This window comes from Balaenoptera physalus (genome assembly GCF_965194825.1).
Source record: "Balaenoptera physalus genome assembly, chromosome: 1".
In the NCBI taxonomy this organism is placed as follows: Eukaryota; Metazoa; Chordata; class Mammalia; order Artiodactyla; family Balaenopteridae; genus Balaenoptera; species Balaenoptera physalus.
The window spans coordinates 139,881,107-139,907,319 of record NC_138882.1 but is presented as its reverse complement, the minus strand read 5'-3'; the positions used below and the strand labels follow the sequence as shown (position 1 = coordinate 139,907,319).

At 35.6% G+C, this 26,213-nt stretch overlaps 1 protein-coding gene across 5 annotated transcripts in view; it reads left to right on the top strand.

The window, feature by feature from the left end:
* Positions 1-26,213, top strand: part of LEPR (leptin receptor) — a 147,673-nt gene that overhangs the window by 58,096 nt on the left and 63,364 nt on the right. For 2 of the 5 annotated variants that reach the window (XM_082419057.1, XM_082419059.1), the window contains 3 exons: positions 15,250-15,325; positions 19,802-20,131; positions 22,057-22,180. In XM_082419057.1, the coding sequence (XP_082275183.1) occupies positions 15,286-15,325; positions 19,802-20,131; positions 22,057-22,180 (494 nt within the window). In that variant the 5' untranslated portion in view covers positions 15,250-15,285. Of the gene's footprint in view, positions 1-15,199; positions 19,354-19,801; positions 21,975-22,056; positions 22,181-26,213 lie in introns of those variants that run through there. The other 3 variants (XM_082419056.1, XM_082419058.1, XM_082419060.1) reach the window with 3 other exon arrangements.

The window sequence follows — 26,213 nt, the reverse complement described above, 5'->3', positions numbered from 1 at the left end:
ATAATCAAATAATTAGACTTCTGTATGCACCAACAAAGTTTCTGAAACAAACTGGTCAGTGTGTAGGAGATGAAAGAGAAAATAAATTATACACACACATATATGTGTGTGTGTGTATATGTGTTTATGCATAAGCAGAGAGAAAACATACTGGCACATACATAATAAGCACCTGATAATTGTAGTTGCTGTTATATTATGAAGATGTTATCTGTTAGGATCATGACCTACCCAGGAGGTAGCTGAGTATTTCTCTAGTGACCTGGGTGTCTTGCAGTAACACTGCTGGTTACAGGTCTGATCTGAGAGAAGAAAAAGTTCTGTAAGAAAACCTTTTAAAATAATACTTATGATATGCTTCACATTCCTCCCCATTCTTCAAGAGGCAGTTAAATCCTCACTCCTCTCTGAAATCTGTTATGATTTATCCAAATTAAAAGTAATCTCTGATTCCTCCTAGTTACCACTCTTTCTAGTTAGTTGTAATTCTTTAAATCTAAGACATCGTGGATTTTTAAGATACACCACCGCTTTTGTACTGCTAAGAAAGAAAAAGCTCTGCCTATTTATTTTACAATGCTTTCTCATTGTTTAGAATTTTTGTTTTATATCTACTGAAAGAGCTCTTTTAGAATTACTCAGGTTAAGATTTTTGTTTAAATCATATCACTCTCATAAGGAAAGTAAAAGTCAAAGAAATCCATTAAGAAATTCTTTTTCTTATTCAGAATCCGGTTTTTCTGAATCACTTTTCAACTCAGTGTTGTTGATGTCAGTATTCTCCCAAATGGTATCATACTCTGGGTTATCAAGACTATTTGCTATATAGCACTTCAAAAAAGAATGCTTCACTATGGTTTCTGAGATTTTCTTTTTTCTTTTTTTCATCTGTTCCCTTGGGAGAGGGGGACTGTGGCCCAGGGGAATGCTATTTGTGGGCTCTTAGTTTTTTTTTTGAATTTTTGAATTTTATTTTATTTATTTTTGTATACAGCAGGTTCTTATTAGTCATCCATTTTATACACATCAGTGTAAACATGTCAATCCCAATCTCCCACTTCATCCCACCCCCACCCCCACCCCCCACCGCTTTCCTCCCTTGGTGTCTGCCCTGAAAACCGGTTCATCTGTACCATTTTTCTAAGTTCCATATATATGCGTTAATATATGATATTTGTTTTTCTCTTTCTGACTTACTTCACTCTGTATGACAGTCTCTAGATCCATCCACGTCTCTACAAATGACCCAATTTCGTTCTTTTTTATGGCTGAGTAATATTCCATTGTATATATGTACCACATCTTTATCCATTCGTCTCTAGATGCTCATATAGGTTGCTTCCATGACCTGGCTATTGTAAATAGTGCTGCAATGAACATTGGGGTGCATGTGTCTTTTTGAATTATGGTTTTCTCTGGGTATATGCCCAGTACTGGGATTGCTGTGTTGTATGGTAGTTCTATTTTTAGTTTTTTAAGGAACCTCCATACTGTTCTCCATAGTGGCTGTATCAATTTACATTCCCAACAACAGTGCAAGAGGGTTCCCTTTTCTCCACACCCTCTCCAGCATTTATTGTTTGTAGATTTTTCGATGATGACCGCTCTGACTGGTGTGAGGTGATACCTCATTGTAGTTTTGATTTGCATTTCTCTAATAATTAGTGATGTTGAGCAGCTTTTCATGTGCTTCTTGGCCATCTGTATGTCTTCTTTGGAGAAATCTCTGTTTAGGTCTTCTGCCCATTTTTGGGTTGGGTTGTTTGTTTTTTTAATATTGAGCTGCATGAACTGTTTATATATTTTGGAGATCAATCCTTTGTCTGTTGATTCGTTTGCAAATATTTTCTCCCATTCTGAGGGTTGTCTTTTCGTTTTGTTTATGGTTTCCTTTGCTGTGCAAAAGCTTTGAAGTTTCATTAGGTCCCATTTGTTTATTTTTGTTTTTATTTCCATTACTCTAGGAGGTGGGTCAAAAAAGATCTTGCTGTGATTATGTCAAAGAGTGTTGTTCCTATGTTTTACTCTAAGAGTTTTATAGTGTCCAGTCTTACATTTAGGTCTCTAATCCATTTTGAGTTTATTTTTGTGTATGGTGTTAGGGAGTGTTCTAATTTCATTCTTTTACATGTAGCTGTCCAGTTTTCCCAGCACCACTTATTGAAGAGACTGTCTTTTCTCCATTGTATATCCTTGCCTCCTTTGTCATAGACTAGTTGACCATAGGTGCGTAGGTTTATCTCTGGGCTTTCTTTCTTGTTCCATTGATCTATATTTCTGTTTTTGTGCCAGTACCATATTGTCTTCGTGACTGTAGCTTTGTAGTATAGTCTGAAGTCAGGGAGTCTGATTGCTCCAGCTCCATTTTTTTCCCTCAAGACTGCTGTGGCTATTCGGGGTCTTTTGGGTCTCCATACAAATTTTAAGATTTTTTTGTTCTAGTTCTGTAAAAAATGCCGTTGGTAAGTTGATAGGGACTGCATTGAATCTGTAGATTGCTTTGGGTAGTATAGTCATTTTCACAATATTGATTCTTCCAGTCCAAGAACTTGGTATATCTCTCCATCTGTTGGTATCATCTTTAATTTATTTCATCAGTGTCTTATAGTTTTCTGCATACAGGTCTTTTGTCTCCCTAGGTAGGTTTATTCCTAGGTATTTTATTCTTTTTGTTACAGTGGTAAATGGGAGTGTTTCCTTAATTTCTCTTTCAGATTTTTCATCATTAGTATATAGGGATGCAAGAGATTTCTGTGCATTAATTTTGTATCCTAAAACTTTACCAAATTCATTGATTAGCTCTAGTAGTTTTCTGGTGGCATCTTTAGTATTCTCTATGTATAGTATCGTGTCATCTGCAGACAGTGACAGTTTTACCTCTTCTTTTCCAATTTGTATTCCTTTTATTTCTTTTTCTTCTCTGATTGCCGTGGCTCGGACTTCCAAAACTATGTTGAATAATAGTGGTGAGAGTGGACATCCTTGTCTTGTTCCTGATCTTAGAGGAAATGCTTTCAGTTTTTCACCATTGAGAATGATGTTTGCTGTGGGTTTGTCATATATGGCCTTTGTTATGTTGAGGTAGTTCCCTGTATGCCCACTTTTTGGAGAGTTTTTATCATAAATGGGTGTTGAATTTTGTCAAAAGCTTTTTGGCATCTATTGAGATGATCATATGGTTTTTCATCTTCAGTTTGTTAATATGGTGTATCACATTGATTGATTTGCGTATATTGAAGAATCCTTGCATCCCTGGGATAAATCCCACTTGATCATGGTGTATGATCCTTTTAATATGTTGTTGGATTCTGTTTGCTAGTATTTTGTTGAGGATTTTTGCATCTATATTCATAAGTGATGTTGGTCTGTAATTTTCTTTTTTTGTAGTATCTTTGTCTGGTTTTGGTATCAGGGTGATGGTGGCCTCGTACAATGAGTTTGGGAGTGTTCCTTCCTCTGCAATTTTTTGGAAGTGTTTGAGAAGGATGGGTGTTAGCTCTTCTCTAAATGTTTGATAGAATTCACCTGTGAAGCCCTCTGTTCCTGGACTTTTGTTTTTTGGAAGATTTTTAATCACAGTTTCAATTTCATTACTTGTGATTGGTCTGTTCATATTTTCTGTTTCTTCCTGGTTAAGTCTTAGAAGGTTATACCTTTCTAAGAATTTGTCCATTTCTTTCAGGTTGTCCAGTTTATTGGCATAGAGTTGATTGTAGTAGTTTCTTGGGATGCTTTGTATTTCTACAATGTCCGTTGTAACTTCTCCTTTTTCATTTCTAATTTTATTGATGTGAGTCCTCTCCCTCTTTTTCTTGATGAGTCTGGCTAATGGTTTATCAATTTTGTTTATCTTCTCAAAGAACCAGCTTTTAGTTTTATTGATCTTTGCTATTGTTTTCTTTGTTTCTATTTCATTTATTTCTGCTCTGATCTTTATGATTTCTTTCCTTCTGCTAACTTTGGGTTTTGTTTGTTCTTCTTTCTCTAGGTCCTTTAGGTGTAAGGTTGGATTGTTTATTTGGGATTTTTCTTGTTTCTTGAGGTAGGCTTGTATAGCTATAATCTTCCCTCTTAGAACTGCTTTTGCTGCATCCCATAGGTTTTGGATCGTGTTTTTATTGTTATTTGTTTCTAGGTATTTTTTGATTTCCTCTTTGATTTCTCCAGTGATCTCTTAGTTATTTAGTAACGTATTGTTTAGCCTCCATGTGTTTGTGTTTTTTACGTTTTTTTCCCTGTAATTCATTTCTAATCTCATAGCGTTGTGGTCAGAAAAGATGCTTGATATGGTTTCAATTTTCTTAAATTTACTGAGGCTTGATTTGTGACCATAGATGTGATCTATCCTGGAGAATGTTCCGTGCGCACTTGAGAAGAAAGTGTAATCTGCTGTTTTTGGATGGAATGTCCTATAAATATCCATTAAATCTATCTGGTCTATTGTGTCATTTAAGGCTTGTGTTTCCTTATTAATTTTCTGTTTGGAAGATCTGTCCATCGGTGTAAGTGAGGTGTTAAAGTCCCCCACTATTATTGTGTTAGTGTCGATTTCATCTTTTATAGCTGTTAGCAGTTGCCTTATGTATTGAGGTGCTCCTATGTTGGGTGCATATATATTTATAGTTGTCATATCTTCTTCTTGGATTGATCCCTTGATCATTATGTAGTGTCCTTCCTTGTCTCTTGTAACATTCTTTCTTTTGAAGTCTATTTTATCTGATAGGAGTATTGCTACTCCACCGTTCTTTTGATTTCCATTTGCATGGAATATCTTTTTCCATCCCCTCACTTTCAGTCTGTATGTGTCCCTAGGTCTGAAGTGGGTCTCTTGTAGACAGCATATATATGAGTCTTGTTTTTGTATCCATTCAGCAAGCCTGTGCCTTTTGGTTGGAGCATTTAATCCGTTCACGTTTAAAGTAATTATTGATATGTATTTTCCTATGACCATTTTCTTAATTGTTTTGGGTTTGTTTTTGTAGGTCCTTTTCTTCTCTTTTGTTTCCCAGTTAGAGAAGTTCCTTTAGCATTTGTTGTAGAGCTGTTTTGGTGGTGCTGAATTCTCTTAGCTTTTGGTTGTCTGTAAAGCTTTTGATTTCTTCATCAAATCTGAATGAGATCCTTGCCAGGTAGAGTAATCTTGATTGTAGGTTCTTCCCTTTCATCATTTTAATTATATCATGCCACTCCCTTCTGGCTTGTAGAGTTTCTGCTGAGAAATCAGCTGTTATCCTTATGGGAGTTCCCTTATATGTTATTTGTCGTTTTTCCCTTGCTGCTTTCAATAATTTTTCTTTGTCTTTAATTTTTGCCAGTTTGATTACTATGTGTCTCAGTGTGTTTCTCCTTGGGTTTATCCTGTATGGGACTCTCTATGCTTCCTGGACTTGGGTGGCTATTTCCTTTCCCATGTTAGGGAAGTTTTTGACTATAATCTCTTCAAATATTTTCTCGGGTCCTTTCTCTCTCTCTTCTCCTTCTGGGACCCCTATAATGCGAATGTTGTTGCGTTTAATGTTATCCGAGAGGTCTCTTAGGCTGTCTTCATTTCTTTTCATTCCTTTTTCTTTATTCTGTTCCACAGCAGTGAATTCCACCATTCTGTCCTCCAGGTCACTTATCCATTCTTCTGCCTCAGTTATTCTGCTATTGATTCCTTCTAGTGTCTTTTTCATTTCAGTTATTGTATTGTTCATCTCTGTTTGTTTGTTCTTTCCTTCTTCTAGTCTTTGTTAAACATTTCTTGCATCTTCTCGATCTTTGCCTCCATTCTGTTTCTGAGGTCCTGGATCATGTTCACTATCATTATTCTGAATTCTTGTTCTGGAAGGTTGCCTGTCTGCACTTCATTTAGTTGTTTTTCTGGGGTTTTATCTTGTTCCTCCATCTGGTACATAGCCCTCTGCCTTTTCATCTTTTCTTTCTTTCTGTGAGTGTGGTTTTTGTTCCACAGGCTGCATGATTGTAGTCCTTCTTGCTTTTGCTCTCTGCCCTCTGGTGGATGAGTCTATTTACGGGGCTTGTGCAAGTTTCCTGATGGGAGGGACTGGTGCTGGGTAGAGCTGGCTGTTGCTCTGGTGAACAGAGCTCAGTAAAACTTTAATCCACTTGACTGCTGATGGGTGGGGCTGGGTTCCCTCCCTGTTGGTTGTTTGGCCTGAGGCGACCCAACACTGGAGCCTACCCAGGCTCTTTGGTGGGGCTAATTGCTGACTCTGAGAGGGCTCACGCCAAGGAGTACTTCCCAGAACTTCTGCTGCTAGTGTCCTTGTCCTCACAGTGAGACATAGCCACTCCTTTCCTCTGCAGGAGACCCTCCAACACTAGCAGGTAGATCTGGTTTGGTCTCCTATGGGGTCACTGCTCCTTCCCCTGGGTCCTGATGTGCACACTACTTTGTGTGTGCCCTCCAAGAGTGGAGTCTTTGTTTCCCCCGGTCCTGTCGAAGCCCTGCAATCAAATCCCAGTAGCCTTCAAAGTCTGATTCTCTTGGAATTCCTCCTCTCGTTGCCAGACCCCCAGGTTAAGAAGCCTGACGTGGGGTCAGAACCTTCATTCCAGTGGGTGGACTTCTGTGGTATAATTGTTCTCCAGTTTGTGGGTCACCCACCCAGCGGTTATGGGACTTGATTTTATTGTGATTGTGCCCCTCCTACCGTCTCATTGTGGCTTCTCTTTGTCTTTGGATGTGGGGTATCTTTTCTGGTGAGTTCCAGTGTCTTCTTGTCGATGATCGTTCAGCAGTTAGTTGTGATTCCGGTGTTCTCGCAGGAGGGAGTGAGAGCACGTCCTTCTACTCCGCCATCTTGAATCAATCTCCGCGATTTTCTTTTAAGTTGGTCCATTTTGCAAATTTTATGCTGGCTCTATATTGATCTTAGCAAAAGATGTCCACAGAAGGTTTTCAGATAGCACACAGGGCTCATATTCCTTCCTTCCTCAAATGGTCTTTAAATAGTTTGTTAACTGAAATATTGATGGATTAAAATTGTCCAGTCTGTCATTAGAAAAGCACCCCAGGTTTCTGTGTATGCAATCAATGACAACGAGATCACAGCTGCTACCAGGCCATCAGTGGTTGTAAGATGACATCGATTTTAACAAGGATCCTGGTGTCAGAGGTGTTAAAATATTGTGAATCTTAGAATAGAGGAAACACAATACTACTCTCTCCCTTTGTATTGTACTTCTTGGAGTTCAACTAATATGTCATTTCTGTGAACCTTTAATTAGCTCCTAGGACTTTGTTAGTAGCTACTTTCTTTGAAATCCATTAGTACTTAATTTAATTAAAAGGACAAAATAATAATTTTGCATGAAAAGAATCCATGCACATGGTTACAAAAGCCTACTGTAATAAAACACAGTGGCACCTTGCCCCACTCCCTTCACTTTTTTATTCCTGACTTTGAGAACAACTAACTTTAATCATTTCTGGGTTTGTTTCCTCCTTTGGCTACCTCTGTAGGGCTATATAAAATGCTTATATTGACTTTTTTCCCTTTTCTTTTCATTTATCAACTTTAAACAAGTACCATAGTAGGAAAGAATTTAGCTTACTAATTTCACCTTCTTTCTCTGACCCTCCTCTACATATAATTATATTAATTTTCTGACCTCTTTTATTGGTTCCGTTTATAATTCCACGACCATTTCTTGTTCCATTCACTACAGATGGTTTCTCTTGACTCCTTACTTTATGAGGTTGGGATATTTCACCCTTTGCCTTCTCACCATCTCTCCTTTTATAATTATACCACTCCAATTTTGACAGCTGTACAGTGAGAATATTGATAATATGTTATGCTTAATATTTGTAATTAAATTTTTCATTTTTGTCCATTGGTTAGGCCAAAAAGTTGAAAAATAAATAAATAGCAGCATTAATGTTATTGTGACTTTGTAAGTATTACTCATTGCAGAACCAGGAAGAGTTCTAGGATTATTTCATTCAATATGACTTCTCAGCCACCCAAAGGAGAATGTTCCTAGAATCAAGGTTAAGGGGATTCTTTCTTCTTTCAAATGGATTTTTTAATTCCAGCATTTGCTCAAAATTGTGCCATATTTTATTTCAATTCATATTTAGATCAGGACTTTTTAATAAGGCTTTTCCCAGTTAGCTGAATTTTTTCTTATTGGGAGAAGATATGTGAGCCTTGTTCATTATGTCTTTAATTTTAAGTTTTTTACTCATTCCCTTTATTTTTTGGAATCCATTTCATTCTTCTTTTTGAAGCTTATTGAATGCATATTCTTATTTGGACTAGTGGCTTCAATTTTGAACTAGGGCTTCCTTTTTTCCCTCGTGTTATTCTGGTTTTTTGTTTGTTTTATTTTCAAAGTTTTGCAGCTTCAGAATCATATTATGCATTAAGTTGCCTTCTGTCCTCACCTTTTTCTTGGCCATTTCCTTTCAGCGGTCATCTGTACCCCATCTGCTATCTGGACAGGTCATTCTCAAGTCTGCAGAGTCATCAGCTGGGTTGTAGTCAAGCTTTCCTGGCTCCTGAGTCCCTGAATCCCTCTTTCTTGGTTTATTCCTCATTTTGCTGGAATACATCATAAAATTACCTCTGAGAAAGAGATTCACGGGATATAAATTTTCTAAATCATTGCATTATTGAAAATATATTTGTTTTGCTGTGATACTTGCTTGATTGGCTAATAGAATTTTAAACTATAAATGATTTTCCATCAGTCATTACTGGATTGTTTTCTAGAATTCAGTGTTTTGAGATGAAACATTTGTTTTAATTCTGTTTATCATTCCTTTAGTGATTTTTTTCCTCTGGAAACTCTTCCTATCTTCTCTTCTTCTGTACTCTTCTGCAATTTCTTAATGATATGTTTAGGAATGGATTTTTTTCCATTCCTCTTTCTTGGAACTTGGTAGAATTTTTTTTTTTTTTTTTTTTTCAGTTTGAAGACTTATGTCTCTTATCAGCCCTGGGAAATTTTCTTATATTATTTTGCTGATCATTTTCTCTTTATTCTTTTTTTCTGTAAATGCTATTGGTTGGATATGAATCACTTGACTTTATTCCCCTCCCCCCCACCTTGGGGAGGAATTAATTATGCAAATGTGTTTTCTAACCTTTCCATTGGAAAAAATTTTTCTCAACTATTCCTTTTTTTTTTTCCCCCAAAGCTCTTTCTTCCTCTGATATTCCTTTGTCAGAAAAATCTTTGAGTTTATGGGTGCAAAGTCTTTTGACACATCCTCATTAACATTTGTTAAAGCTACTTTTTTTTCTCTGATTTATCTCTGTGTCCCCTGTGGTAGGTTTTCTTTTTCTATCTTTCTTTTTACAAAATTTTTCCATTATGCTGAAGACTTTCTTCATGTCTTAGCTCATGTCTCCATTCAGGGTGGCTTTACGTGAAGAAATAAGAAGAATGTGAATTCTGTGTGTATGGGCATTGTTTGCCATCTGACAGGCTTCATTTTAGGCACTTGAGTAAGGAGCTGCCATTTATGCTGAAGGCTTATCCCCTTAAGTATCAGGATGTATAAGGTCTTTACCATGTTGGTGCCAAGCCTATACTAGAAGCCCAAGTTCTCCTCAGATAACTTGTATTTCCCCCCCTTTATCATATAGGAGTATAAAGGACAATTATTTATTCTCTTTGGCCATTTGACACCTTTGAATATTTTGTTTGTGTTTGGGGAATTCCCCACATTATAGATCCATATTTTACCAAGTTTTCTGGCTGTCTGAAGGTAGACTGTGAATTAGGTTTTACCACTTAGAGGCATTCATGCCAGATTTTAGATGAGAAGTGTGGGACATGAAGGGGCAGATGAGCTCAGAAGAACTCAGAGGTAGTAGGCACTATGGTTTTAGTCATAGCATACAGTGTCCTGTTGTGGTGTCAGGGCTGTCTTTTCTAGAGCAATTCTACATTAGATATTGAGTATGGTTCTTGACTGTGTGCTTTACTGGCTGGGTTCTCTGGTCCTCACTGAGGTTCTGTGAGGTACCCAGTAATCTTTAGTAAGTTCCTTTTCTACTGTTGACTTAAAAAAATGCACAATGTGAGAGTTGTAAGTTAAGTTTTATTTGGGGCAAAATGAGGACTATAGCCCGGGAGAGAGCCTCTCAGACAGCTCTAAGAAACTGCTCTGAAGAGGTGTGGGGGGGCAGTATATATGTGATTTTAGTGAAGGGGGTATGTGCAGTCAAGCACACATTTTGGCAGAGGGTAGCTGCTAGTCACGAGGATCAGATGTCTCCGTTAATGACTGTGCTTTTCTAGATGTGAGAAGATGCAAGAAATTGGGCTCATAAAATCTTCTGAAAATATCTAACTATCTGAAGGCCTGTTCTGCCAGGTTTTCCCAGAGCGCAGAGTACCTCATTCCTGATCTCCACCCTGAACTCACTTCAGGGTGTGTTGAAGGTCAGCGACTACAGTAGCTAATGACTTCATTCCAGATAGCAAGTGACAGTTTTCAGTTGGCACTACTTAAACTAGCCAGAGTTGATTTTGGTTGTTTGTAAACCACTCCACTGACAGTTACAGGGAGCTAGATTTTGTTGTTTATGAGAGGATAAAGAAGTCAAACATTACATATAGAGACCAAAGTATCCAACATCCAGGGTTCCCCCAAGCAAGTTTGTTTCCTCATTGATGACAGAGCCTTACCCAAATGTCCTAGGTAGTTCTTTCCTTCATTCTACTTTGTTAGTCTTTGTTTCATCTTCCAGAAGTTTGTTTAAATCTCTTTTTTGCTGCTGGTCCTGTCATTCTCTCTGTTCTAAGTGGATTGACTTTACTATAATTCTAAAGGCATCTCAGGAGGAAAAGAAGATCAGTTTGTTTAGTTTGCCATCTTGAATCTGAAGTCCCATGGCACTTTATTCATACTGGAATTATAGTACTTTGACATGTAAAATAATAAAATAATGTCAGTATAAAATAAAAATTAAAATATAATATTATTTCTTAAAGTAAATGATGATTTCTTCTTAATTTCTGTATTTGTAGCACCCCATGTAATAACTTACATTTTACCAAGTATTCAACTAATATTTAAATGAGTTGATTTATGTACAGATTTTAAGTTACTTTGTATATCGGTAAGATGCCTATTTTGACTCAACTGTGTTGACTTTGGTACCTAGGTCAATAAATCATAGCTTATTACTCTAATTTCAAGGAATTAATTTGCAACAAGAACACACAATTAGAGTCATATCAGGAATTAAAGAGCTCGAAATTATGTTTTCAAAGGGACAAATGCTTATACCAGGATGAAGGAAGAAATTTATTGTTTAATTAAAAAACTAATTTAAGTCTATAACAGCTACTTAATGGGAATGACATGACCAATTTCCATCCTAAGTGAAGAAATAAAAGTAAACATACTTAAAATAATGAGGTTACTAGAAATAGACCAGGCTATATTTGCTAAATTTTGATACTCTGAGTGTTTTTCATTTATATTTAAATAAAATGCTTAAATGTTGTTATTTAGGTGAAAGATACATGGCAGCTTCTCTAGCAGAAAGTAAAAGCAAAAATTAGTGGCAGATGGAGCTCATTGAGTTTGTTCATCAAAACAACAGTATTGCCAGAATTGCTTTTCTTACTCGTAAAATTTTCTACAAATCTAGAGACTTTTTGAGATCATTGGAGAAAGTTGTAGTTAATTTCTTTTCTGCCCAAAGTCTCATTCAAACACTAATTGAGACTATTCTGTTTATATATAAGTAGAATTTGATACATAAAAATAACACAAAAGTTCTCTACAATAGATATTAAAGTCTGATAAAATGATAATTTATGTAGAATACAGATTATTATTTTTCCTTTTGTTTTAAGTTTAGTAATAACTGAAGAGTTAGTTAGTGATATGTTTAATATGCTTTACTATGTTTGGTATATTATGCAAATTGAATTAGTGCCTGTACATCCAGATATAATGGATGTGTCGTTTAGATCAGACTATGGGTGATCGTATAGTTTACTAAAGATTTCTTCAGATATTTCAGATAAGACACATTACTCCTTTTAACTATCAATGTAGAATGATTACATTCCAGGAGAAATGTTAGGCCATATTATCTCAAGCTCCTCATAACTTGATGTCTATCAATGACTCAATTCATGGAGCTATAATTATAGAGGGATGTGCACTTCATTTATCTACATTAGGAATTCTTAATCTGGGAGCTTTGGATAAATTTCAGAGCGTTTATTAACCCCTTGAAATTATAGCCTTAATTTTAGGTATATGTGCCTCCTCCTGCCCGTTGGTACATTGCTCTCACCGAATTCTCAACAAGGTCAATGATCCAAAAATAGTTAGGAATCACCATTCTGAAATTCTCTCTGATATTACGACAGTTTCTCAAAGAGCTGTATCTGGATGATATTAGAATGCCTCTTTTAAAGATTGCTTTTATTCAATTTTGTCTTGGTGTGATACCACCAGCCTATTTCAAAGGATATTTCAAGAAAGAGTCTTATCTTGACACTCATTTATTCATTTCTTCACTCATTCATTCAGTTACTATATATGGAGCACCTTCTGTATGAGAGGCAGACTTCTATGTGGGAAGGATAGCATGAAAAGGACACAGTAAAAAAATCCCTTGGTCTAGAGGAGTTTACATTCTAGCAGGAAGAGTTAGAAAATAAGCAAGAAAAATAATGAACCATATTCATGTTAGATAGTGTTAAGTAATAAGGAGAACAAAAGTAAACAGAACAGCAGATATGACATGACGGGGTGGGGAAGGTGTTGGAATTTTAGGTAGGCTGTTCAGGGAAGGCTCCTCTGAGAAGGTGACTCGAGCAAAGGGGAGAGCAGCAGTTGATGAGGTCAGAGGGGCACTAGAGATCCAGGACCTTGTAGTGTTGCACAGGACTGGGACTTTTACTCTGAGTGAAAAGGTGAGCAGTGCAGTGTTTTGGAAAAGAGACATGGGCTGACCCATATGTTAACAAGACCATTCTGGCTGCTGCATTGGAAACAGATTGAATTGGGGAGCAAGGGCTGCAGCCAGGAGACCAGTTAGGAGGCCCTTCTGATTGTCCAGGGAAGAGATGATCGTGGCTTGGAGCAGGGTGTTGGCAGTGGAGGGAGTGAGAAATGACTGAATTTTTAAATTCCCGTGAAACTCGGTGCTGTTAGGATACCTATGAGGATGTTACTTGTTATCTTATGAAGTTACTCAGGCAAAATTTCTTTCTGTTCTTAGTGTTAGATTATTTTTCTAGATTATTCGTACTTTCCCCCTAAACTGTTGGTTTCACTTTAAGTTCTCTGAATTTAAAAAAAAGCTTAAAACAAATTAAAAGCTCATCTGTAGGAAGTGAATTTCAATTAATGGCATTTTGTATATTATACTCATTTTGGTCATCTTACCATTAACTTTCCCTTTGCTTGATTTTTTTCCTCACAGTTTTAAGATATGTCATTTTTTCCCTATTATTTACGTTTTTATAAACCTCTTATATTCCTTTCTGGTACAATTTAGGGTGGATATAAATATTTCTTTCTTTGTGTCTATGTAAATATCACCTTTCACAGTCTCTTCAATGTTACGGCTATGCCCTCTTTACACTTGTGATTGTTACTCTGTTATAGAAGAGTGAAACCTGATTGCAAGAATTCAAACCTAAGAGTAGTTTGTGTTTTGCCTGGAACATTAAATAAAAGAATGGTTGTCTTATGTAAGGAAGAACAATATGATGTATTGTTGATCCACTTGACTCAGTAGATCAGTTGAGTTAACAGTGAGTCAAATCAGTTGTTAGACTGAATTACTTAGTCACTAGTCAGTTCAGTCGAAACACTTAGTCTAGTGATATGTTGCATTTATGACACATCCTGATTATGAAATTGACCTTGGGTTGGTTTTATGAGACAATGTTGTATCAGAAACAAGTAGCATAAAAAAACTGGGAGGACTTTGCACACATTTAATACCATTAGATAATTAAGATTGCACACTGAACCGATTTCTAGAAACCCTAAAGATACATTCTGATGTCAAGTGTGTAAAGAACCAAAATCCTGGTGAAAAACTCAGTCTGACAAACAAATTTACAAGACTACAAAATGGTCACACTCGTCCATCTTTTTCCTAAGAGTCATGTAAGTTGTGAACTAAACAAACACGTTTTTCTATTTGCTCATCACATGCTACCAGTTCTCAAATATGACTTATGAGACATGTTACTCACTCAATACTTTATAATATTATTTGTGCTCAAGCTGTGATCACTGTTTTAAACCAAAGTCTCCCCAGAATCATAGGCAGCTCTGAAAGGGATTGTAGAGATCATCCTTCAGTCTGATTTGTAGATGAGGAACCTGAGGTCTAGAGTGGTGACGTCCCAAGTCCTATAGCTGATTAGTCAAAGAGCCTTGATTGGCACCCAACATTCCCGATGCTTAATTCAGGGCGTTTTACCTCAGATTAATTTTCATATAATGAACTGAATTCCAAATATGAGATAATGAAAAAGACTCGGACATCAAAAGCCTTTAGTGTTCCTTTACAAATCTAAGCCCAATATGTTAACATAGTAGTACAAATAATCTTATTCATAATATATTCAAATTGAGTAGAACTCATGGGAAAGTTTGTGTCTGAAGTCATCCCTATCATCTGCATATATGAAGCCATCAGACTTTCCTTCAATTACTGATAACTCGCCAATGTGAATGAATATTACCTCATTTGCAAATGAACGGGGGTTTCCAAAAGCATATGGGAAAATTTCCTCGTCTTTATCGGAAATAAATGTGCAGTGCATTACCTATGCTATAATCATTTGGATTTGTAGTATCATAGTAAAGATAAAGGCTTTAGGAAATAAGAGAAATTTAAGAACTGAGCACACACAAAAAATGAAGCGTGTGATACTTATAATGTTAGATCAGCTGTACATATTTAATTAACATTGTGAGCACTTTTGTTTAGTTAAAAATTCAATCTCATCTGTGATACCTGTCCTGATTTTTCATGTCATAAAGGAACATTGCCATTTTTTTGATTAAGCCATGTATGAATGTACTGCTTATATTTTAACTATGTAAAATAGCATGTGCATAGGAATGAATCTATAACTTACAGTTTTACGTTCATCTTAAACACTGATACTGATCCAGAGTATTATAGAGGATTACAATTTAAAGAATTCTTAATTATAATCCTTTTCCTTTTATATTTTTCCACAGACGGCTTGTGTATATGTCAGTTTTTTTATGTGCGTGTGTATTTGTTTTAGATTTACTGTTTTTCAGGCGCACTTCTCTGAAGTAAGATGAGTTGTCAAAAATTCTGTGTGGCTTTGTTACATTGGGGTAAGTTATTTGCTTTTTAAGTATCCATATATGAGGTAGAGATTTTGCCCTTAGAGATGCTGATTTCCTTTAATGGCTAATCAAATTTCCCGTTTCCAGTTAGGAATTCTCTTGCTTATGATTAAAAATGCAAACCAAACAAACGTATAAGTGTGAAAATGAAAACTCTTCCCAACCTCCTGGAAACAATGTGATGTGTATCCTCCCAGGAACATAACAGACACACACACACACACACACACACACACACACACATTCATATCTCTAGTTGCAAAAATAGAACTGGTCTATACATTCTGCATTTTTCTTTTTTCCACTTAACAGCTTTTCAATTTATCATCGCAACTATTCTTGCCAGTGTTTACTGATTTACTTGTTTAATGGTTGCATGACAATGAACTGTATGAATGTGCCTTAAATTATAAATTTATTTGAACAATCCCCATTGATAGACATTTCTTTTTCCATAACAGATAATGCTACATTGAAATTCGTATACATATATCTTTGTGTATTTGGAAGAGTATTTCTACAGATTAATTCCTAAAGAGGAATTTCTGTGTTGAGTAGTAAGCACATGTTTGAATTTGATAGATACTGTGAAATCTTCTCCACCAAGCTCTGTGCCTTTTGCAGTCCCAGCATGAGTATATGAGTGGTATTCCATTGCATTCCTGCCAAAGATGCATGTTACCATTCTTTTACCTTTTTGCCCTGTCAAAGCAAAATACAACATCTCACTTTAATTTTATTTATTTGGTTATTTGTGAGATTGAGTACTGTTTAGTGACCATTTCTATTTTTTTATGTGATTTTCTAATTCACATACTTTGACTGTTTTGTTGTTGGATTTTATTTGTCTCAATTGATTTTTAGAAATTTCTAAAATGTAGATATTTAGCTCTGTATTAGTCAAAGTTCTCCAGAGAAGCAGAACCAATAGGATTTGTATATATCTAGGATGAGGTTTATTATAAGGAATTGGCTCACATGATTATGGAGGCTGAGAAGTCCCAAGATTTGCAGTTGGCAAGCTGGAGACCCAGGAGAGCTGATGGTGTAAGTTCCTGTCCAAATAATGGCAGGTTTGGGACCCAGGAAGAGTAAAGTTTCAGTTTGAGTCCAAAGGAAGGAAAAGACTGATGTCCCAGTTCAAGCCTGTCAAACAGGAGGAGTTCCCTCTTACCGAGTCATTTTTGTTCTATTTAGGTCTTCAATTGATTGGATGAGGCCCACCCACATCAGGGAGGGCATCTGCTTTGCTCAGTTTACTGGTTCATCCAGGAACAGCCTCACAGACACACCCAGATTAACATTTGACCAAATGTCTGAGCACCCTGTGGGCCTAGTGAAGTTGACACATAACATTAACCATCACAAGCCCTAAGAATTTATTACACTTTGCAAATTTTTTCTCCTTGCCCATCATTTATTTTCTAACTTGGTTTTCTTTTACAGTGCAGAATATTTATACATACACATTAACACCCTTATACATACTTGGAAACAAGATATCATGACATTTAAATATTTTAATTTTATTTAGCAAATGTAGCATTATTAAATTATGAATATGTATATCAGATGATAGTCAAAACTTTAATTGTCTGTATCCAGGAGCAGTTTACTTGGTGATAATATTTAAAATAAATGGCTACCATACAGAATAACAGATTTGTTCTAAAATGGAAAGGAAATGTCATTTTAAATGGTATTCCCCATTATGACTCTGGTAAACAATGACAAGATAATGTTATAAGGGGATATTATCAAGGGATGGTGTAGACCTTGGGAATTCCCACCTTGACTATCACCAGAAGAATGCTTTCAAAAATTAAATGTATACTAGTCTTCCTCCTACCTATTCCTATCTCTCGAATATCCTCGAGAGAAAGCTTAATAGACATTTTTTTAGAATCTTGTGTTTTAAATTTCTGTGAAGCATAGCAGGCTTCTGTTGGAAAGTAGTCACACAATGCCAGTGACTTTTGAGTATATAGTTGACCCTCGAAGAGCATGGGTTTTCGCAGGTCCACTTATACTCAGATTTTTTTCAGTAGTAAATACTGCAGTACTGCACGATCCAAGGTTAGTTGAATCTGCAGATGCAGAAGAACTGTGTATACAGAGGAACCGTGTATAGGGAGGGCCAACTATAAGTTATATGCAAATTTTCCACTGCTCAGAGGGTCAGTGCCCTTAACCTCTGCATTGTACTATTCTCAGTTGTTTCTTACAGCATTCTAGAGATATTTTGATTTTTTTTTTAACTCAAATCATCTATTTAGACTGTGTTCCAAGTTTTTGAAATTAAAGTCAAGCTATCTTTAAGAAAACCTATTTTCTCTAGCAACCATTACCTGTGTGTCAGCTAGTTCTGGGCATCTTTTTGGCTACTCTAATCTTTTTCTTTTTTAAATTTTTATTTTATATTGGAGTATAGTTGATTAACAATGATGTGTTAGTTTCAGGTGTACAGCAAAGAGATTCAGTTATACATATACATGTATCTATTCTTTTTCAAATTCTTTTTCCATTTAGATTATTTCAGAGTATTGAGCAGAGTTCCCTGTGCTGTACAGTAGGTCCTTGTTGGTTATCTGTTTTAAATATAGCAGTGTGTACATGTCAATCCCAAACTTCCAATCTTTAAAAGTGCTCTTGGAGCTTTCCTTGTTATGTATACTGTTGTCATTTTAGCCATATATATATTTACTGAAAATATCCAGGATAATTCCACTGTTGCAGATTTCAGAAAAACTAGACCACAGAGGGCTATCAAAGAGTGGTAACATTCTCTCTTACATTCTCTATCTAATTTTTATTAGGCTCCATGCTAATGTTTCACATTGGCTTTCCAAAAGGTTTGTGGTTTGGTCAAGTTTTGTGAATTGGAAGAGGTCTGGGGCCTTGATATATAACATATGATAGGATGATAACAGATGTCATATGATAACATGATAACATATGCCTTCAGATGAATATATTTCCCTCTTTGGAGGGAAAGAAATATCATTTGCAAAGGAAGCATGTAAACAAAATAGAATCATCTTTTAATTAAACTGATTCAGTAGTTACTATGTCTAAGACATTCATTATTACATTTTAAGTTTTAAATACTTCTTTGAGGATTTTAGGCTAATTTCAGTTCAGCCAACCGAATCTTCCATGTTCAGCTAGAAAATATAATGCTTTTAATTAGTACCAATACATATTCATGGTTTTGTAAAATGAAAGAAATACCCAGTTCTCTTTTTAGTGAGTTCTAATTTCAGAAATAAATGTTAGAAGGATTGAAGTCCAAAGGAACATAGTTGCAGTGAGGATTCACTTTTGGTGATGTTATAATACCTAATTGTTATCAGTGTGGGAAAAATAATACTAGTCGTGTTAATCATTTTTGCCTTAATTTTTGCATCTGATACATGTTTATATTAATTAACATTAATAGAAAGTTCTAGAAACCAAATTGTTAACAGTCATTACTTGTATATTTGAATATTTTTACATGTATTACTTTTGTAACTTAGAACAATACTTTCGTGAATTTTTAAAAAAATTTCTATTTTCTTACATGTTTACGTTTACCATAATCCTTCAAAAGTCTCATTCTATACAAATCCATGAAAAATTCTTAGAATTTTCATTCTTCATTACTTTGTATATGAGGAAACACAGCTGTTGGATAGTTAGGGTAACTTATAAAAGAAAGAATTATGGAGAATTCATTATTTTATCATCAAGCAACTACTCATTAAAAAACAAGTATCACTTTTGAGGATTTTTGCGGGGGGTACAGGATTATAAAATTGTTCTTAATTTTATGTGTCTAAAAAGTGATAAATTGTCTTTAATCAGCAGTGGACGTTTCCTGTAAGAAGTCTGTCATTGTGCATCAATTATTGGAGAATGCATTAAGGACATGTCTTATATGATGTCATATATCTGGAGAACCATGGGCAGATTCAGGAAATCATCCAGCTGTCCTGATGTTGAAGACAAACCCTTTCTAAAAGCACTCAGTGAAAGTAGTGTTAACATTTTGGTGTTATTCTCATTAAGAAATATTAAAACAGCACGTTAATGTTTGCTTATATAATTGCACATCCAGATACCATTTATGCTGGAAGTTCATTAGAATAATTTATTTTTTAGAAAAGGAAATTGGAATATTTAGCTATAATTTCCTATCATTAAAATATAAATATGAGATGTTAGATTAATGAGGAAAATGAAGTGTGAATTTCCAAAAAGGGGTGCTAAAGAGTGAAGTTACCTCTATAAATAAATGCACCCTTTTAAGTGTAACACTTTGTTCACTGGAAGCACAGAGCTATGCATTAGGCACTGATTGAGCACTTAGAAAGTTAAGTAATTACTATTGAGCACTACATGGCTTAATCTTAGATACTTCCTATTTATGTCTAGTCAAAATGATTAATTGCTTTTCTGTGTGTCTTTTAAATGTCCTAACAGAATTTATTTATGTGATAACTGCATTTAACTTGGCATATCCAATTACTCCCTGGAAATTTAAGTTGTCTTGCATGCCACCAAATACAACATATGACTTCCTCTTGCCTGCTGGAATCTCAAAGAACACTTCAAATTTGAGTGGACATTATGAGGCAGTTGTTGAAACTAAACTTAATTCAAGTGGTACCTACTTATCTAACTTATCATCCAAAACAACTTTCCACTGTTGCTTTTGGAGCGAGGAAGATAAAAACTGCTCTGTACATGCAGACAACATTGAAGGGAAGGCATTTGTTTCAACAGTAAATTCTTTAGTTTTTCAACAAATAGGTAAGTATTTTAATGTTCCAAGCATTACCTCTTACTTAACTGTATTGAACAAAATGTTTCTATTCTCTGAAACCTGTGTGAAATAGATGTCTTATGGATGTGATTCTAAGCACACATTATCATTTTATATTAGTAATAAAATTAGGACCAAACTAATAAGTCCCCAATTATTTTCTATCCCCTAAAAATAAAATAAAAGTGTAATGAGGGAACTTTTTAACCTTAAAATATATTTCTTGTAGTCTTCTAAATTGGCTTTAAAATGGAAAAAGTACAACTTATTTTTGTTAAGTAGATAAAATATCAAATGGCAGATAATACTGTTGAGTTAGTTAAAGCAAGCAAGGAATCTCTCCGTAACCAAGGAGAGATCAAAAAACCAAATCAAGGTTGTTTTTTTTTTGTTTACGTATAATGCTTACTAAATGTAGCTCATGTTGTTAATAATTCTGCATCTGGAAATCTAAACAACAAAATTATCTCCAAGCCTCTGGAAAAGCTAAATAGAGCAGAGACAATTGACTTAGCACTGTAGAGACCTACAGTGTGAAAATAAAGACGTACATAATATAACACTCCTATGTAGGGTTAGTCAGAATTTCTCAACCTCAAAATTATTGACATTGTGGGCCAGATAATTCTTGGTTATGGGGGACTGTTCTGTGCATTGTGGGATGTTCGAAGCATCCCCGCCTTCTGCCCACTTAATGTCTGTTAACACTCACTCCCCAGTTGTGACAATCAAAACATATCTCCAGACTTTGCCAGATGTCCCTTGGAGGGCCAAAGCACCACTGATTAGATGGAAGAAACACTCAGTTTGTTGAAATCAGGTTAGGAGTAAGGATAAAGCATAACTGTGCAATAAAATCAGAGTTTTAAAACAAGTTAGAAATAATAACTCCCAGTGTCTCCAACTGACGCTATAAGCATTTAAGTTAATTTTAAATGACACATTTTTTTAATTTGTAAGGGAACTTAACTTAGCCATTCCAATGATTATTAAATATATTAAGAATGAACTTAAAATGTTAGGATCCCTGTGATGAGCTGTGAAATGATCAAAAAATGTTAGCACTTTTTTTGATTATCAAGTGAAATGATTTTGATGCAGATTTTAATTTTACGTATACATATAAAGGCTAATAATTCATTATTTTAAAATGAGTTTAAGTTTTTGTAACTAAAATTACTAGGTTAAGTGGTGGTTATTCAGGATTTCCATTTAATATTCTGCCATATGGGCTGTTTACTTCATAGGGCTCAACCTACACAAAGTCCCTACTAGCTAGAAATCCTTCAAATGGGGAAATATGTTAGTGGTGCTTAAAGATAAGTATTAGTGTTGTCTTAAGTTAGTCATGATTTTCAACTATTGCTATTCTTGCTCTCTAAATTACAAATCACTAATAGTTTATCATTGTCAGGTGAGTTTTTCAGTGTACAGGGAAATATACTCACATAGGTTGTATATGGGGTCTATAATATTACAATAACAAGAATTTAAGATATGCATCTTAGTTCCAATGTGAATCACCATGCTTTATTGCTAAAGCAGACACTTAAATACTGCCCCAAATTTGCTTGTACCTTGATATTTCATGTTCTCTCGTCTCTTGGAAAGTGAGGATGGACTGAGCTAGGTGAGTTTTGGGGTCTTCTGTCCTACTTAAGTGGTTCAGGATCTTAAAAACGTTTGAGAAACAATAATTGAATTTAATTCTCTTACTTTATGAAAAAGGAAATTGAAGGCCAAAGGGACTAAATGGGCAAACACATACAACCAGTTAGAGCCTGTTCTTTTTCTTTCAGAATGGGCAGTGGAAGTTGTATCAGAACACTGGTAAATTTAATTTAGCTCTTCTCTTTCACTGAGTTGTTCAGAATGTTTTTTTCGGGTTTAATTTAGTTTATTTTTAATTCAGGTGCAAACTGGAACATACAGTGCTGGATGAAAGAGGACTTGAAATTATTCATCTGCTATATGGAGTCATTATTTAAGAGTCCTTTCAAGAATTATGACCTTAAGGTCCATCTTTTATATCTTCTGTAAGTACCAAATAAATAAATTTGGACATTTCCATGACACAAGTTTTTTTGAAATGCAAGAGCTTCCATATACAGAAGTAGATTATGAAAGCTCTTCTATCTCTGCATTTCCTTTTATATCAATGTACATTTCTGTATTTTTTATACAACCTTCTTCTCCATTAGGTTTCCTCTTTTCTTCTCATGTTGGTTCAGGTAGCAAGACATTGCAGATATGGATGGGCATATATTCTCAAAGAAGCGTGAACTCAATTCAGTAGTCTTAGATATTTGAGCGGAGAAGGGGAAATAGTTTATATTTCTTTTTCTGGTGGATTTTTCTCTCATATTTGATCTTTTTATTATCTTAAAAATGTAAGTGCTTTTTATTTATTTGTGCTAGGTAGAGAGCCACGATGGTGGTTTCAAACAGCCATACACTTATGATTCTAACAGCTAACATGTCATTCAAGTTTTCTAATAATTCCAGTGATAATACATACCATTTCTATTTGAATTTTAACTCTTTAAAATTCATTCTCATTTGTTCTTTTATTTGATGCTTAAGGAGAATGTCACTCACCTCCCTCAGTTCTGCAGTTATTGAGGTCATATAATTAAGGGGCGGTGTGCTAGAAACTGTCCATATAAAGATGAATAGAGACAGAAAGTAGAATGATGGCTACCAGGGACTAGGGGAGGGGTAATGAAGAGTTCTTGTTTAAATGGGTTCAGAGTTTCAGTTTGGGGAGATGAAAAAAGTTCTGAAGTTGAATGGTAGGGATTGTTACCCAACAATGTGAATGTACTTAATGTAATAAACTGTACACTTAAAATGGTAAATGTTATGTTATGTATATTTTACCACAGTAAAAAAATTTTAAAGAAACAAAAATGTCAAGAAAAAGATGTATTCATAGACTTTACTAAATGTGTATTTTACCTCAACTTTTTAAAATAACTGCAATGGTTGATTTATGTATTTATTCTCACTGTTTTGCCATATGTTGTTCTATGTATTTTTAGACTATATTGTTGAGTGGATCTATGTTCTTAGTTGTTACATCTTCTTGATGTATTTTCCCATTAACCTTTATACAACATTCTTCTTTGTTTTGTATCTTGCCTTTAGTTTAAAAAATATATTTTGTCTTATCTTTTTTTAGAAAAAGAATAGTTATGATCTCTGCTCTTGAGCCACTCACAGGCTAGTGGTTGGGACAGATATGTACAAATATGTATCAAAATAGGGTTTCAGTTTTAGTGGTTACTGATGTGCACTTGGTAGGCACACGAAGGTGTGGGAGCACAAGACTGGTGTGAGAGCCTTATGTGGGGATGTCTAGCGCACTGGTGGCAAGAGGAGTGAAGGTTTCCCAAGGAAGGAGACAGCTAAGTTGAAACTTCAGGAATGAATAAGAGCTAATAACAAAAATGTGTGGGCAGGTAGCATTGAGAAGCATATCAACATCACCTGGAAATATTATAGAAATTTAAATTTGATAACTCCATCCCAGAACTAGGATCAGAAATTTTGGGGGTGAGGCCCATCGATCTGTATTTTATCAAGCCCTTCAGATGAATCTGATGGAACTAAAATTTGAAAATTTCTGGTGTAAAGGTAAATAAGACAAATTTTAGAAGAAAATTCGCATAGCTGCTACCATCCTCATTATGTACTGATTATCAGACTGTAGTTAGTATTTATAACTTATGTTAGACTACTGGACTAATTTTTTTTTTGGCCTCACCGCAAAGCTTGTGGAATCTTAGTTCCCCACCAAGGGATTGAACCTGGGCCCCCCGCAGTGAAAGTGCCAAGTCCTAACCACTGGACATCCAGGGAATTCCCTGGACTAATTCTTAAAGTCACCCCACAGGAGTAGCCCAGATAGGGTGCCCCTGCTATCACATCTGGACATTGAGTGTCTCTGTGATCATTTCCACCTCTAATGCTGGTCACTAGATGAATCTAGAAGCCCCTGCTAGCCCCTGCTGCTTTAATGAGTGCAATTCTCATTAGGGCCAGTGTCTTGAATGGGAGTATCTGACTGGTGAGAATGTGCCGTAGCTGCTAGTGTTTCAGCCTAACAGAAGAGTAGATTTTCCAGGCAGATGCTGGGCAGCCAGGTGGATAAATGTCCACAACAGAATGACTGGGCTATAAATCTCTAGAGGCCCAGGAAGCCTAGCTGAAGTAGTAAAGTGGGAAGGTGGAGGAGTAATGGGCAATGCACAGCCAAAGGTGAACATGTAAAGGATGGGAAAGAATGAGCTTGTTTCTAGTCTATAGAAAATGACCCAGCAGGGAGAGAAAAATTGAAGATGTGGTAGAAGGGGACCCATTGAAGGTACATGACAAAGAGTGAATGGTTGAATAGGCAAGTTCCAGAAAAAGAGCAGAGATGAAGGGTTGGTCTTAAAATGAAGGAGGCTCACCTCAACTTCAGAGTATTGAGAGAAGAATGGAAGCACTGTGGTGGATGAGGATATATTTGACGTCTGGGCAGAAAGTTTCCTGCTGTATTAACCAAGACAGATTTTAGCTCAGAGAAAAGAATTCCTTTGCAATGTAGTACATTTTTGTGATGACCTGAATACTTTGGGTGATGATTAAAATCTCACTAGGTGCCTATTCAAGAGAATTTCAAATATTATCAGTGGGCTAGGGTAATGTGCTCAGTTTTAAAGCTCTGTGACTATGTGTAAGGATTTATATTTTATAATTTTTATAATGTATAGGCCATAGTTATGTCTGAGGTCTGCATTTTCTGAAAAAGATATTATATATGAATATGTCAGAACATTACAAAATTGCACAGTAAATTAGCTACAGCTGCAAATTTGAACTTCAGTCAGCTAAGTAGTCATTGGTCTGTTCATCTAAATGGTAAGACCCAGAAAAATGAGAAAATTATGATAAACTAAATAGATTTTTCAACTTGCTCATATGATGAATTTAGAAGATTCTTTTGACCTGCTTTTATTTAAACTCAGGTTTCTAAAAATATTAATACAGGAAAACCTAATTGCATGCAATTTGAGAAGCATTTTCTTTTCTTTTTTTTTTTTCTTGCCACTTTAATTGTTCTCTCCATTGTATGATTTGGTTAGTTTTACCAATTGTCACATACTATTTCCACCTTGAATTCTATTTTTGTGTGCATCTTTGGGCAATATATCTCCAAAAATTTAAATAAGACTCTTCAGATCAGGAGGAAGACCTGGCCAACATAACAAATGAAACCTCTGTGGAAGAGGAAATCCATAAGGATGGTTACTATAGAAAAGTTTTTCATCAAAATCACCTCCCCAAGACATTAGAGAATTCATGAGAGAAGTCTTTCAAATGCTTCCATGTGTAAATAAGTATGTATTTAAAAGGAACTAAAACCTAATGTTTATAAGGGATTTAAAGCCCTATAAATATGTCCCTTAAGGGAAAGCATTGTTTAAGCTCAGATATTAATGTTTGTCAGAGAAACTGAAGGAGAGATACCATACAAATGTGTTACTTTTGAATTTTCTCTTAGACCTAGGAAGGAAATCCTCTTCTTCCTTTGTGAGGTGCCTATGTGTACATCAGACACTGAGCTGAGTGTAGAGAACAGTGTTAAACAACTCAGACTCAACCCTTGCCTTCTTGGAGCTGATAGTAAAGACAAAGAACATAACAAAGTTTGAAAATGCTGTGATGTAATAAATATGGGGACTTTCAGAAACATATGCTAGAAGTATCTGCCTAGATTATAAGGGGGCAGAGAAGAATGAGCCAGAGAGAGTGAAGAGCATTTGCAAAGGAACACAGTCACATATAGACATTTGAGGACTTGAAAAGTTCTGTGGTTGGGAAGCTGGGGAATGATGAGAAATCAAGGTGGATGAATAAGCAAGGGTCATCCAGGGAGTTTGGACTTTTGTAACTGCTAATACCTAGTTTACTTTGTCTCTTCACTGCCACTCTTGTCAGCATTCTTGGTGATTTCAGCATCAACCTGGATGATCTTCAATTTCTTGAAAGCTTTACTTTTACTCTTCTCTTTTTCACCCAACC